At 47.2% G+C, this 16329-nt stretch overlaps 1 protein-coding gene across 1 annotated transcript; it reads right to left on the bottom strand.

Moving 5' to 3' along the window:
* Window positions 1–2234: 2234 nt before the first annotated feature.
* Window positions 2235–5250, bottom strand: LOC100280431 (uncharacterized). The gene has a single exon (NM_001153353.2). The coding sequence runs from the start codon at window positions 5075–5077 to the stop codon at window positions 3356–3358; it is 1722 nt and encodes a 573-aa protein (NP_001146825.1). The 5' UTR covers window positions 5078–5250; the 3' UTR covers window positions 2235–3355.
* Window positions 5251–16329: the final 11079 nt, after the last annotated feature.

Genomic DNA, 16329 nt, shown 5'->3' with positions numbered 1-16329 from the left:
TGAAGTGCAGGACATATTGAGACAGGATCTTCCATTCCGCTGCGACCTACTCGAAGAGTCTTCTCATTCCACTGCGTACTAAGTCTTCGAGTAGAGTAAGAATTTAAGTTTTAAAGTAATAAGTTTTATTCGCCTATTCACCCCCCCCTCTAGGCGACATCCAGATCCTGTTCCCGGGTCAAAGGGAACTTTCAAGGACCCAACCGCTCCGACAGCTGTCCCTCCGCCAGGCTCCATCGCTCCTCCGACGGCCACGACATCACACCAGCTGGGTGCCAAAATCTCTCCGTCTGCCACGACGACATGTACTTAGGGCGCTAGTTCTCCCCCGCTAGACACGTAGCACTCTACTACACCCCCCATTGTACACCTAGATCCTCTCCTTACGCCTATAAAAGGAAGGACCAGGGCCCTCTTAGAGAGGGTTGACCGCGCGGGGACGAGGACGAGAATAGGCGCTCGCTTGGGGCCGCTCGCTCCCTCTCCCGCGTGGACGCTTGTAACCCCCTACTGCAAGCGCACCCGACCTAGGTGCGGGACGAACACGAAGGCCGCGGGATTCCCACCTCTCTCACGCCGGTCTCCGGCCGCCTCGCTCTTCCCCCCTTCGCGCTCGCCCTCGCGCTCGACCCATCTGGGCTGGGGCACGCGGCGACATTCACTCGTCGGCCCAGGGACCCCCTGGTCTCGAAACGCCGACAACATTGGATAATTTTGTAGTTATCACCAAAAATTCTAGTGTTTAGAAAGTCCGAAGCATAGAATCCAACAGTCTGATACTGTCAAGAATAGATCAACAACCCCATGTGACAGAGGTGAATCTCGGACCGAGAAGTAGGATCGCACTAAGGCTTGGGGTAAGTATGCTAAATCTGGTCCTACACTCGATCAGCTTCTCTCTAAATATATAAAAAATTTTGATCTACATAGTCGACCAACAAAACAATCAAAGTCGTCTGCAGGAAAGAAACGATCTATGTAGAGACAAAGACAAGCTAAACCGGCCCGAGAAGTGGCGCGGCAAATGTCATCTACTCATCTGTCTTAGGGGACATTGCCTATGTTTTGTCATGCTCGGGTTTGGCATAGTGCAGCAATGAATTCGTATTACTTGCGTAGTCCATTTGATTATTCGGGCTAGGGGCACCACAGTTTTGTACCTTTTGACATATTGACCAGATAGTCATGGCTAAAGAAGATGCAATCCTAAACGACCTTCATGCATTAGAATTCTATTAAATGGCTATATTGTTTGGTTGAAAGAGTCGGTGACTTGCATCAAGATAGACTTCTTATTTTAGGAACAAGGCGACCTATGAAATCTATTGTTTCTCGAAAGACACTGGGGGTATAATTACTTTTGGTATGACTGATTGAGACATACACAATCCAATCGAACCAATCTATTTATATTACTTATCTTCATGCCTTAGGTCTAGTACCATAGCTTTAGTTGTAGTTCCATAATCTCAATCTTCACCTATCCTCGACTCTACGCCATCTAGAGGCGTTTTTGGTGGCCTATCGATCCTGAAGCAACCCAACAATCTCTCCTCACAGACGTGATCCCTCCTAGGAGGCGAGATCTAGGTTTACCCAAGAGCATATCGATCCAAATAATAATGTCTATTGTATTTGAGTGAGTAAGGGAGAGAGGGTTATCCAGCGATCTGAATTATTGTTTTTGATGGTATGTTAAGTCTTGATGCAATTTGTTTGGTCGATTTAATGGAGGTTATGAGTGTGGGGATGTTTTCGTTGGTTGGGTTTTGTAAAGTTTAAACAGGTGGATTATATAGTGGTATAAATTAGTGAGACTAGCATATAGCATATGCTAACACTACGATCTTGAAAAAGGGAGGTGAGGGGTCGACAACAACGATGTGAGGCAAGATGTTAACGTCAACGTGAGTGTGGGGGAGGGGACATGGGGTGGGAGGAGACTAGGGGCAATAGAGTTGCTAGAGGAAGAGGAGAGATGATCCAAATAATATTATCCAGTGTATTTACTAAGGGAGATGAGTTTATCCGATGATATGAGTTATTACTTTTTATGGTGTATTAAGTTTGTTAACGTCAACGTGAGTGTGGGGGAGGGGACATAGGGTGGGAGGAGACTAGGGGCAATAGAGTTGCTAGAGGAAGAGGAGAGATGATCCAAATAATATTATCCAGTGTATTTACTAAGGGAGATGAGTTTATCCGATGATATGAGTTATTACTTTTTATGGTGTATTAAGTCTGTGTGCAATTTGTTTGGTAAATTTGGTCGTAAAATATAGAAAACACCTCTAGTTTTTTTACTCTGATTGTCCTCGGGAACAATTTATGCCAAAAGGTTGACTTATGTCTCAGGATGTACATGACTATATATTTTTAAAATAAAATAGACGACCATTTGTTCATGAAATTCCGAGCTCCTATTCAGGCCAATCCCAACGTTGTTCCAAGAGAGCCTAATCGTTTCATCTGCGTCACTTTCTCCGATCTGCTGCGGCTTTACACCAGCGCCTCCCTCTGCTGCCATCTTCTCTCAATCTCCCGAATCCAGCATCATCTGCATGTGCCCTGGATGGCTGGATCCCCTTCGTCCCGTCACATACCAAATCCGACAGAAGCGCGACAAGGACATCCGGCGGCGAGCAACCTCGGCACGGCTCCTGTCCTGCGGCAGCCGCCACCGGCACCGCCCAGTTTGAAAGCTCTGCGGGATCCACTCTAGAACCGCAATAATTTGGCTGCTATAGTTTCTGTAATTCTGTGAATCCGCAGGTCAACAAGTGAGCAAAAAAGTGAGGATTGTTCATGTTTTGATCTTGCGTCTGCTCTCCTCTACATCTTATTGGCCAAGTAGTTTCTTTTCCCCCCTTGCAATTCCGAATCCAAATTCTCTGCTATACATTTTGTTTTTGTACCTGTGAAAGAAAGAATAAACCAAGGGCGTGAAAAAACATGAACCTCACTCCAGTTACATGGGTTCTTTGGCAATCAGATGCACAGGCTCTATCCTGAAACTTATATTCCTGAACGTAAGCTGATTTCTGTGTAACTTTTGAAGGTAATGTACAAGGAGAAGGTGGTGTACAAGAAGGAAACTGGGAGATATACTTTCTTCTTGTAGTAGTTCAGTTGACTGTCATGTAATCATCTACCCTAGTTCCTCTATTAATTTACGCCCTGTCAAAGGTTCAGTATGGGCTATGAAACCGCAACATAAAACTATCTTATGGACCTGACGTAGCACTGTTAAAAACTGTAAAATGAAACAATGGCCATTGAGGTTGACCGAAGTACCTAAATTCCCTAAAAAATAAGAAATTTGAAAGGCAGAGAGGACAAAAAGGCGAAAGAAATGTTATGCCGATTCCATATCCTTTCTCTGCTCTTCCACGCTCTGCTCTGCCACGCCGCCATTAGTGCTGTCGGCGCCGCCTCCGCCCTTCTTGAGGCAGCCGAGCCTCCTGGTCGCTTGGCACGCCCAGTCCCACGAGTGGAGGAGCATGTAGGAGGCGATACCGCCGATGAGTCCGTAGGCGATGGAGTAGGTGAGCGGCATGAGCGCTAGTGTTAGGAACGCCGGCACGGCCTGCCGCATGTCGTCCCAGTCCACCTCCGCCACCGCACGCATCATCATCACGCCAACCAGCACCAGCGGCGGCCCGACCGCCCAAGACGGGATCGAAGCGAGCACCGGCGTGATGAACAGCGCCGCCGCGAAGTAGATCGCCGCCGTGAGCGCCGTCAGCCCCGTCCGGCCGCCCTCTCGGATCCCCGTCGACGACTCGATGAACGCCGTAACTGGGGACGTGCCCAGGAGCGAGCCAAACACAATGGCCGTCGCGTCGGACATGAAGGCGAAGTACTGGCCCTCGAACTCTCCCGTCGCATCGTCCACGAATCCGGCGAACCGCGCCATGGTGTATAGGCTGCCGGTTGTGTCGAGGATGTCGACGTAGAGGAAGGTGAAGAGCGCCTCCCAGAAGTAGCCCTGGCCGATGCCGCTGAAGTCGAGCGCGCCGGCCGTGGACCGAATCCGGTGCACGTCGAACACCTTCTTGAAGTAGTGGAAGCTGTCGTCGCCGGCGGGCGTGTCCGGGAACGCGGTGACGGCGGTGTGGCGCGGCCAGGACACGAAGGTCACGAACAGGATGCCGTAGATCAGAGCGCCCTTAACGCGCTTGATGAGGCAGAAGGCGATGATGAGGAACCCCACGACGGCCAGCCAGAACGTCGGGGAGGTCATTCGCCCCGAGAGGCAGAGTATGCCGCCGGAAACGGTGCCACCCGGCATCAGCGCCACCGTGCCGTTGGGGAACGTCAGCACTGGCGCCACAGACGCGCGCTGCGACGCTGGGCACGCACCCAGAGTGACCAGCGTCGACGAGCTGAACCCCACGAGCCCCACGCCCTCGTTGCTCTGCAGCCCGATGAACGCCAGGAATAGCCCGATCCCCGCGGACGCCGAGATCCGCACAGGTGTGGGGATGAACTGCGCGAGCTTGGACCGCAAGCCCACGATGGAGATAAAGAGGAAGATGAGGCCCTCGAGGAAGACCGCCGCGAGCGCCGTGCGGTAGGGGAGCGTGCCGGAGCCGTGGAAGCCGACAACCGTGTAGGCGAAGTAGGCGTTGGTGCCCATCCCGGGTGCTAGCGCGATGGGGAGGTTGGCGAAGGCGCCCATGATGAAGGACCCGATCACGGACGACGCCGCGGTGGCCACGATCAGGTCCCGGCGGACGCGCGCCACGCAAGCGGCGTACCCGGGGTCCACGGGCGGGAACTTGCACCCTGGGGACGGCACGTCGCAGTCGTCCACCGTGCACGTGGCGCCGGAGTCGGAGAGGATGGATGCGTTGACGGCGAGGATGTAAGCCATGGTGAGGAACGTGGCCGTGCCGGCACGCAGCTCCGTGGTGAACGTAGTCCCGCGCGCTGCGAGGCGGAACCGTCGCCCCACCCATGACCGCTCCACCGCCGCGTTCAGCTGACCCAGCTTCGTCGTGGTCGTGGCCGTGGCCGATGCTGACGCCGCAGCGTGCTCCCCGCTGCTTGTACTCGGGATGATAGAGAGGGCCATGACGGCGCGTATAGGGTGTGTGTGTGCGTGGAGCGCGTGCGTTTGGGATCTTTTTAACGAGGTGATGTGGGTGCACCGTGGGCGTGGGGAGTCAAAGGCTGAGGTAGTAGTACAGTCAGGTGAGAGGAAAATATCAAAGAAATTTCCGAATAAAAAACTTTATATTATTATTTATATAATGTTTGGGATCTTCTTATCTGTTTTGTTTTTTGTTTCGGTGTCTGAATGATGTGGGCAGCCAAAGACCAAGCATCGTGCTTGGTTATCCTTTTCGCTACTACTATGAATATGAATTGGGTGAAAGCCTCTGCGATTGGACATGAAGGAACTTTTTGGTTTTGGCTTTATTGGGGTTTGTTGGGAGAATTTGGGAGATCTTTTTGGACTTGTTGAGGTGATTGATTGCGTGATTTAAACCAACACGAGACTTTTTTATGGATGTGAGCTTTGGCTTAATGATTTGAGTGGAGACAATATAGTGTTTTCTACAAGAAGGTTATATATATTGTATATTATGAGTCTCGTGTTTTTAATAACTAGAGGAATCTCCACCTCAAGCAAACCTAGGCTCCAGGTCGTCTATAAAACATAGCAGAGACTACTAGAGATTAGGGTTTCAACTGTGGCAGTTGAGCGAGGCACAAGCGAGTGGTATGGTTCGACGACGGCGGTGCAAGCGCCAAACACCTGACGGTGGGCCGGTGGCTACGGGCCAACGTGAGTGTGAGGCTTGTCGTTCGGCGCGACATCAAGGCTCGGTTGCGAGCTGTGGCGGCAGCGCGACAATGCAGGTTTGACCGCGGCACGGGCAAGCGTGTAGTAACCGGTGGTGAGCGCTGAGTCAGGCCTCTGGTGGCTACAGGCGTAGCTAGTCATGCCCTGGCGGCTCAACAAGGACGTGGTGGGTCGATCTAGCGAGAGAGGCATCCCTTGGCGACCGGATCCCCTGGTGGCTCGATAAGGAGGTGGCGTGTCACCTATTTCAAGATTGATCTAGGCTAAGCACGCTTAACCTAGAGGTTCTTTCGAGACAGACTTTCGAAAAAAAGATGCACCTTATTTGTATGAGTACTCTACTAATTCTATTGAGTCTTAGACCAAGATATCACATAATCCACATGGGCCAGGATATGACAATCCCCCTTAGAAGACCAACGTCCTCGTCGGTCAACCCCAACCCAGAAACCTCCCCCTCTTGGCCATGTATGTGTGTCAAGTGTCGTCATATACCATGCGATGTGACCACTCTGTCCCACATGCATGATGCACCATATGCCTGAACTCCTAGCTCACACATGCTCGTGAAACCGCGAGGGACGACTATGATACCATTTGAAAAACTCCGTCCACTTCCGGACTGATGGTACTTACTCCTCACAGCCCTCTAGGATCATAGACCATTAACACAAATCAACACAAGTCTTTTGTGTGCACTTTGTCCTCACTCATGCGCACCCGAGAAGACTTTATGGTCGCTCACCCATCCTAAGATTGTTCTACGCCAAGCATGTTTAACCTAGAGGTTCTTTTGAGATGGGCTTCCAAAAAGAAGACATACCTTGTTGGTATGAGTACTCTACTAATTCTATTAAGCTTTGGACCAAGATATCACATAATCCATCCAGGACAGGATATCACATGGCGGGCTGATCCAGCAAGGAGGCACCCCATGGCGACCAGATCTGGCGACGTGGCTCATGGCTCATTCAATGAGGTGGCCAGCAACGATCGAGGCGGCTGGTTCCGCCGAGGAGGAGGCCATGCCGCCCACCTCTCCACCCCTCCCGCACGACCTCCACCGCCGGACGCGGGAAGCACTTTTTATGCCTTCCATGATTGTGTTCACGCCTACCATTGCATTATTTGTGCCTTTCGTTGAGAATTTTAAGATCATGAACACGATGTTCCAGAGATATCCATATCTCTCACGCTGGCTCGGTATTTTCAGTAACCACCTATATTCGCATATGTCTATTATGAGGGGTCATACGTGACATCGCGCTGACCATTGTAATAACATTTATGCTACAACTAACATTATTTACACTCAAACTTGAAGACTTTATGATCATGAATACCACGCTCTAAAGAAATCCATATGCCTCACGTTGACTCGTTATTTATAGTAACCACCAAGATTTGTTCATGTTTGTTGCGTGGGGGTCCTATGTGACATCGTGATGACCATTGTGACCACGTTTATGCTATATCTAACACTATTTATGCTAAAACATGAGAATTTTACAACCATGAATACCATGTCCCAGTGATATCCACATCTCTCACGTTGGCTCAGTATTTACGGTAACCACCTAGATTCACACATGTCTGTTACAGAGGGGTCGTACGTGACAACCTAGTGACTATTGTAAGAACATTTATGTTATATCTGACACTTTTTACATTCAAACTTGAGAATTTTATGATCGTGAATACAATGTCACAGAGATATCAATATCTCTCATGTTGGCTCGGTATTTGCGGTAACCATATAGATTCTCGCACTTCTGTTACGAGGGATCTTAATGACATGGCACTGACCTTTGTAACAACAGTTACACTACATCTGACACTCTTTATGATCAAACTTGAGGATGTTACATTCAAACCTGGTGGTGCACCCACTAGTGTCTTGATCGGGGCGGTCTCCACTCGAATACCCAATTGAATTGAAAATCACGCACCAGTGCTCCTAGCGGGGCCAGGGGTTGCTGGTGTGACCTGAAGTGTGCACTGGGGGCTTCCTATACAATTGGATGTACGTACGTATATACATACTTTTGACTTTGGATCAGAATATTAGGTTTGGACACATGACTAAATTTTAGTCCCTATCATTACAAAACTAATTATACAGATGAGAACAAAATGAAAGACCAACCTATTAAACATAATTAGTTAGTGATTCATTCATGTGATGCTACAATAAACATTTACTAATCATGGATTAATTAAGTTTAATAAATTTGACCCATTGTTTAGTCTTAAGATGTGTAATTAGTTTTATAATTAGACTATATTTAATACTCATAATAGACATTGAAACATCTGATGTGACATGAGCTAAACTTTAGTCTCTAGAACTAAACACCCTCTAAAAGAAGTGTGGTAGATCATGTCCCCTTAAACAGTGCAAGTGGAGTTCCATGTACATCTATGACAACCGCTTGGGAGCACTTCTGCTGCAACGCGACGCGCATCCGGTCATCATGCACTAGACAGTGACGCCGTAGGACCTCCTCGACCACACATTTCCTCTCACACTAGGTGAAGCTTCCCCTAGCCGATAATGACCGAAGACTGCTTAGTAATTTCAAGGTAATGACTGAAGATCGCTTAGTCATTACTGGTAATGACTAAAGATCATTTAGTGATTATCGTCTAGGTGACGCTTCATCTAAGGTGACAAATAACATATGTATATATATACACGCACACTCTATTCGTCACATAAGATAAACCAATCGATGCATCACATGGACCTATGGTGGAACCAGTCAACCAATCGATTGACTAGTGAAACTAGATCATGGAATGGATCCGATTAAGCCATTTATTGGGTCCACGCGCATTGGTTTTCTGCTAGGGCAACGGTTACAATTATTCCATTAGCACTTTCAGTCATTCCATTACAGTTCCAGTCATTTTGTTGCAGACTCATCCATTCACTCATTTAGCCATTCTGTTATAGTTTCAGACATTCGACTACAGTTTTAGTCGTTCCATTACATTTCACCCGTTATAGTTTTAGTCATTCTGTTACAGTTTCAGTCATTCCATTACCGTTGTAGTTTTTAGTCATCTAATAAGAGCGTGGGGCATGTGGGGATCAACATGTGGTGAGTTGTTAGGACGTGCGGGATGATTGGGTGTGCTAGGTAGCGCTCCTAGTTGGGGGCAACGACTGCTATACAAGCAGTCCTTCTGTGCAAGCGTGCAAGCAAACCATCTGATCCATTAGATCATGATCTAACCGTAGGTCACATTTAACACTTAAACTCTTCCACCACCAGCTTTATAATCTTTATAAAAAACCCCTAACAAACCATGGTTGTATCTGTGGTTGGATCGTAATCTAATGGATCAGATAGTTTGCTTGCACGCTTGCACAAAAGGACTTCTTGCATAACAGACGTTGCCCCTAATTGGTGCATGTGCTAGTCACGGTGCAGAAGCGGTGGCACGTCAGATATTGATTAGGTTGGTCCAGGTGACGGACTGGTGAATAAATCTACCATTTATATATATAGACACACATGCATGTTGTTTTTCATCCTAGGTGAAGCTTCACCCAGCCAGTAATGATTGAGCATTATATACTAGCAGTGAAATGACTGAGCAATCTTCAGTAATTATCGGCTATGTGAAACATTATGGGCGTGTTTGGTTTGAGGAATCATTCTATACAAAATGAGGTGATGCATCATGGATCCATTCCTCAAATTTGGTGGAATGACCTCAATCCTCATATTACTACTAACTAATTAATTATGGGGAATGAGGTGGTGATGGATCAACTCATTCCAATCCACAAACCAAACAAAAAAGTGAGGAGTGAGAAGATAATGGACTAGCTCATCCCTCAAACCAAACACACTATATATATTAGGAGCCTAGAGTTTCCAATAGTTACAGGAAGCCCGGTTGGCTCCTCCCCCATGTCCCATGCTCAGTCTTGCCCCACCGCCCGACGTCCCACGCTTAGATCATGCGGTCACATTATTTGGAGATTTGTTTTGATGACTGTTGCGGACAAACCATAAATCACAGAATCTCGTTTCTCTATGCACACACAAAATTATGGCTGGTCTGATTTCGTGAGACTGGCTGACTGGTTAATTAGTTTAGCTGGCTGACAGGTTCCACCTTAGATCCAGGTGATGCACTGATTAGTTCATCTTATGTGACGAATAGAGTGTGCGTGTATATATATACTTATACTATTTGTCACATTAGATGAAGCTTCACCAACTAGTAATTATTGAATGTTCTTCAGTAATTATCAGTAATGACTGAGCGATTTTTAGTAATTATCAATAATTACTAAGTGTTATTCAGTAATTATCGGTTGTGTGAAGCTTCATCTAGAGTGACAAATAGTGCTACACAATTTATTAAAAATACATTTCGTAAGTAATCTAATATTGTTTATTTAATATCATAATTTTTGATATTTTTATATATGATAGGTCAGACGTAATATACTTGAACATAATATACTGGTAGAATTGTCCTTTACGATAGGGGTGGAAACGAGTCGAGCTCGGTTCGGCTCGGCTCGCTCATGCAACGAGCCGAGCTCGGAAAAGCGACTCGGCTCGGCTCGCTCCAGGCTCGCACAGCCAACGAGCCTAGCCATAAACTTAAATCTGCTCTCTAAATTATAATATAAAATCTTAAAAATATTTTAAATAACATATTTTAAATTTGTAAAATAGATATATCACTAATATAATATAGAAAATAGATTATTTTTGTATAGTAATCCTAAATAACATAAATTATTGTCTACTCGATACTAATATTATAAGCTAATTATTGTTTTATGTAACAAATTGTTCTTTGGTCGAGCCACGAGCCAGCTCGCAAGCTGCACCGAGCCGAGCCGAGCCGAGCTGGCTCGCTGTTTTCACGAGCCACAAAAACAGGCTCGGCTCGGGCTCGTTATGAGCGTCGAGCCGGTCCAAGCCGAGCCAAGCTGCTGCGAGCCCGAGCCAACTCGTCGAGCTCGAGCTTTTTTTTCAGCCCTACTTTACGAGACAAAGAGAGTCCTTTGGATTTAATACTAATGGGGCAATCCTCATATTCCTTGCACGCCATGAATAATTTTTGTTTAATCCATTCAAAATTAGATAGCACATGCTCATTCTTTACTCGTCGTTAGCGGAAGCCCCATGACCTCAATGCACTTACTCTCAAAACCAAGTTCCCAGTACCTGTTATCGATGAATTCTTGGATGAATTACATGGAGCATCTTGGTTCACCACACTGGACTTGAGAGCAGGATTTCACCAAATTAGAATGCACCCACAGGACCAATACAAAACTGCATTTCAGACCCATCATGGGCATTTTGAGTTTAGGGTCATGGCATTTGGGTTGTCAGGTGCTCCAGCTACGTTTCAAGGAGCCATGAACTCCACCTTGGCCCCTTTGTTGAGGAAGTGTGCACTTGTATTTTTTGATGACATACTAGTTTACAGCTGTACATGGGAGGACCATTTGATCCATTTGAGCCAAGTGTTTCAGTTATTGTTGAAAGATCAGTGGCATATCAAGCTGTCAAAGTGTGCGTTTGCCCAACAGCAGATTGCATATTTGGGTCATGTTATTAGCAGCAAAGGTGTGGCTACAGACCCTGCTAAGATAGAAGCTGTCAAGTCTTGGCCGGTGCCTATAAATTGCAAAGAACTCAGAAGTTTCCTAGGTCTAGCAGGGTATTACAGGAAATTTGTTCGGCATTTTGGCATCATCGCCAAGTCGTTAACAAACTTGTTGAAGAAAGGGGTTTTATTTGTGTGGACTCATGATCATATGGTGGCTTTTGAGACACTTAAACAGTCCCTTTGCGCTGCACCAGTGTTGGCGTTGCCCAACTTTGCAATACCATTTGCTATAGAATCAGATGCATCAGGATCTGGAATTGGGGCTGTTCTGTTGCAAGAAGGGCACCCTTTGGCCTTTGTTAGCAAAGCCCTCGGTCCCAAAAATCAAGGATTGTCGACTTATGAAAAAGAGTATTTAGCAATTTTGTTAGCTGTTACTCAGTGGAGGCAATACTTGCAACATGCTGAATTTACCATCTTCACTGATCATCGGAGTCTGTCACACTTGACGGAACAAAAGTTACATACCCCTTGGCAGCAGCGAGTATTTTCTAAGCTCTTGGGTCTTCAATATCGGATTGTGTATAAGAAAGGCATCGAAAATGGAGCAGCCGATGCCTTGTCTCGGCGTCCACATACAGAGGCTTCCTTATTTGCCCTGTCGTCTGCTACTCCCCAGTGGCTTATTCAAATTGCCGACAGTTACCAAAACGATGCAAGTGCTCAGAAACTGATCACACAGCTGTCAGTTCACCAGTCGGATGAAGGGCCTTACACCTTGCAGTCAGGCCTCATTAGATACAAAGGGAGAGTATGGGTGGGAGCTGACTCCAGTCTTCAATCTGCCATTATCTCATCACTGCATGACAGCCCCATGGGTGGTCACTCTGGGTTTCCTGTCACTTACAGGAGAATTAAGCAATTGTTTGCTTGGACAGACATGAAAACCATCATCAAGGATTATGTGCGCCAATGTTTGGTATGTCAGCAAGCCAAACCTGACAGGAGCAAATATCCTGGGCTCTTGCAACCTCTTCCTGTGCCTGAGCAGTCATGGCAAGTTATTAGCATGGATTTTGTGGAAGGACTTCCCCGCTCCAATAATTCAGATACTATACTTGTGGTGGTTGATACTTTCTCTAAATATGCCCATTTCCTGCCTCTGTTACACCCGTTCACAGCTCTTAAGGTGGCACATCTATTTCTTGACTCTGTATACAAGCTTCATGGTCTCCCAAATGCTATTATTTCAGATCGGGACAAGATATTCACCAGTAAGCTGTGGCAAGAATTATTCCGGTTGTCAGGAACAATGTTGAAGATGAGTTCGTCTTACCATCCTCAAACAGACGGACAGACAGAACGTGTCAACCAATGTCTCGAGATGTATCTTCGCAGCTTTGTACATGCATGCCCTTCTAAATGGCATTCTTGGTTATCCCTGGCAGAATATTGGTACAATACGAGCTATCATTCTTCATTGGGCAGGACACCTTTTGAAGTGTTATATGGGTATGCCCCACGTCATTTTGGTTTGACTGCAAATGATGCTCCTTCTTCCTTGGACCTTCAGTCTTGGTTGCAAGACCGTGAATTGATGGTGAGGCTGGTCAGGCAACATCTCTTACGGGCTCAACAACGGACTAAGGCTCAGGCTGATAAGGGAAGGACGGATCGTGAGTTCAAGGTGGGAGATTCGGTATTCCTTAAACTGCAGCCTTATGTTCAGTCTTCAGTGGCAACAAGAGCCAACCACAAACTCAGTTTTCGGTATTTCGGGCCATATACAGTGCTGCAGCGAATTGGTCGTACTGCTTACAAGCTTCAGCTACCTTCATCGGCAACGGTTCATCCCGTGTTTCATGTATCCCAGCTTAAGCAGTCACATGGTAATCATCAACTCAGTGCTGCTTTGCCAGGCGATGCTATTTCGTTGCAAGTGCCCATACAGTTCATGGACAGACGTGTTATTTCTCGCGGCGGAACGACTGTTCCTCAGGTGCGTGTTCGCTGGTCTAACTCAGATGCAGCCTTAGATTCATGGGAGGATGAAGAAGCTCTGCATGCTCGCTTTCCTAATGCAACCGCTTGGGGGCAAGCGGTTTTTCAAGGAGGAGGGAATGTCAGCTCATCGGCAGATGGAAGTGCAGAGTTGAGTAACAAGCAACAGAGCGAGACTGTTTTGGGCCGGCGTGTGAGGAAGCCCAGCTCAAGGTGGTCCGGTGCAGAGTGGATTTGTTAGCTGTAACCCAATAGCCCAGTTTAGCCAATATGGCTTGTAATAAATACTGAACGCAGCAGAGAAAATGACAGTTTGGAATGTGAAATCAATACAAACTCACCTCCTACTCTGAATCTCCTCTCGCACATATCTTCGTCTCCTCCGTTCAGCGATCAGCATCGCTGACATTGAGTATGTGGCTTCCATTAACTAGTAAAATGCCCGCTGAGGCCTTGTTCGGCTATGTCTGGATTGGAGTGGATTGAAGGGGATTAAATCCCCTTCTATTCAATTTTGACTAGAGAGGGATTTAATCCCCCTCCAATCCCCTTCGATCCAGACCCAGCCGAACAAGCCCTAAGGAGGTGCTCGCCATACCGGCCATCCTCCCGCAGCCAGCCCCCTGCAACATTCGGTGAGGGTTGCACGACAAGCAAGGGGATCCGCGGCAAAGGAGGTGGCAGCTGCGTAGAGAGTGATCATGTGGTGGGATTCCATTCCGTTGGTGACGTCCTCGGTCGGCGAGGCCAGACAACCAGATGTTGTTCGATGGTGCCGTCGGCCACAAGTGCATGAGAAAGAGAACAGGGGAGGGAGGAGGAGGCATGAGGCACTACCGGACTCGCCTTCTTTGCCGAGTGTTTCAGACACTCGGAAAAAGTCTTTCTGCACTCAGCAGACATTCTATCGGCAAAGGGTTCTTTACCGAGTGTTTTTTCGGCCACTCAGCAAAGACTTTTTCGAGTGTCAATAAATACCCGAGAAAGAAAAGCACTCGTCAAAAATTTTGTCGAGTGTCAATAAACACTAGAGAACAGAAAAACACTCGACAAATTAAGAATCGCAAAAAAAACCAAAAACAATATTTTTTATTTAGGAGAACAACCCCCAACCAACGTCGTTGTCCTTACCCATCACCATATCATTTTCACCCACTTGGTTGGTGTTGGTGTATATGACAAGCACATTTAGAGAGAAACACTATAGTAGAAGCCCATAGTAGAGAGTACCATGAAGGTACCGAAGAATTCACTTCATAGTGGTTAAGTGTGGTTCTCGTGGATCATGCATGTAAAGGCACACCTATTGAACAACATAGGAGATGTCAAACCTAGTAAAGGTAAGATATTAGAGTGCACCTACCAACTCTAGTAGGTAGTGGGGTTACTGATAAGAACACCATCATCTAAGGTGGCATTTGCCTATTTATCCACCACAGTGGCACACGACTTACAATGCACCATGCCAACATACTCTAGGATATCTAGAGTATACTAGTATTATTGGAGGATTAGTCCGTTAGGGCAATGCTCAACAACAATGGCTAGGAAGTGGAGGATGTCATACATGGATGCTACCCCTAGGGCTAGAGCTATATAGGGTTGTGGTGGTGTCAAAGCATATGTGAGCCCCCTTGGTAATCTCCTCGAGGAGAAGGTCATTGTGAACCTTGTGGAAGGATAACAAAACAAAATTATTTGATCTAGATCTATAGGTAATCATAACACTCATTAATGCCCTATAGAAGGTTGAGGACCAGTGTGTGATCCGAGATAGTATCACTAAGGTCATGAAGAGAGTGATGTGGCCTTCTTCATCTGGTGGCAGTTATTAATGGCAGAATGGTTTTCCTAGATTAAGATCCAAAAGGTATCGTCAAGGTGCGACCTAAGCCTGACACTTGTCTAAAACTACTCTTCAAACGCATCCTAGGGCTATCAAGTGATGCCACCATGCTCACAGACAATGTTTTATAGCTCAACGGTGATAATGCTGAGAATCTAAGAAAGGACTACATGGGACATGCGATGTCGATGAGGACGTGGTTGTAAAGAGTGCAGTGCTGCAGAGTGAGGAGGACGATGTCATGCTAGTGGGTGTTGGTCGAGGAAGCTAGGTCGAGGACAATAAGAACCAAGGTCCTGATGTTTTAGACACATATTGTCTAGGCATGGAGGTTTGCGACAATGACAATCTCTTATGCTAGAGGGGGCTCAACCTCCTAGAACACATGGAGAGGGGCGATAATAGAAGGACCATCGAGGCAGCTCTCAGCCTCCACAATTTAGCGAGTCAGGGTGTCGACGGTAGCATGCTCTTGTTGCTAGACAAGGGCAATCGCCCGTTGGCACTCTCGGGCAACAGCGGCATGGCCTTGGTAACTATGAGGGCTATTGCAATGGTGGATTGAGTTGTAGCCATGTCTTGGAGAGGAGAATTGGCTTGGCTAGCGGCATTGCCATCAAAGCAACAATGCCGAATGAGAAGGAGCCATTCGACATAGTAGAGCTGAAGGGGTCGGGGTGGAGACAAAACCAGTGGTCTAGCAGGTGTTGTGCTCAGGCTAGTGGGTGGCGAGATCGCAAGGGGTGACAGAGGTGGAGCAGGGGCTCGAGATGTCAACATGGAGCCAAAACTCGAGGACCAGGCGACCAATATACCCATCACAGCAGGGACGAGACAATGGCATCTAGACCAGCACCTAGCGATAGTGCTTGAGAGCAGGGCAACACACCAGGCAGCAATGGTGGCGCCTTAAAGGAGGGCGTAGTGGCTGAGACATGAGCACTGTCAGATCTGCAACCCCGAGAGGACCGGGGCAGCTTCGGTGACTCTAACCCACATCCGTCTCTAGTAAATAATGATGGGGTAAGAGGAGGGAAAGCATCCCCAGAGGGTGGTGCAACTATTAGATGGTTGTCGC

This window comes from Zea mays, chromosome 6 (assembly GCF_902167145.1).
Source record: "Zea mays cultivar B73 chromosome 6, Zm-B73-REFERENCE-NAM-5.0, whole genome shotgun sequence".
Lineage (NCBI taxonomy): Eukaryota > Viridiplantae > Streptophyta > Magnoliopsida > Poales > Poaceae > Zea > Zea mays.
This window is presented reverse-complemented; position numbering and strand designations above follow the sequence as displayed.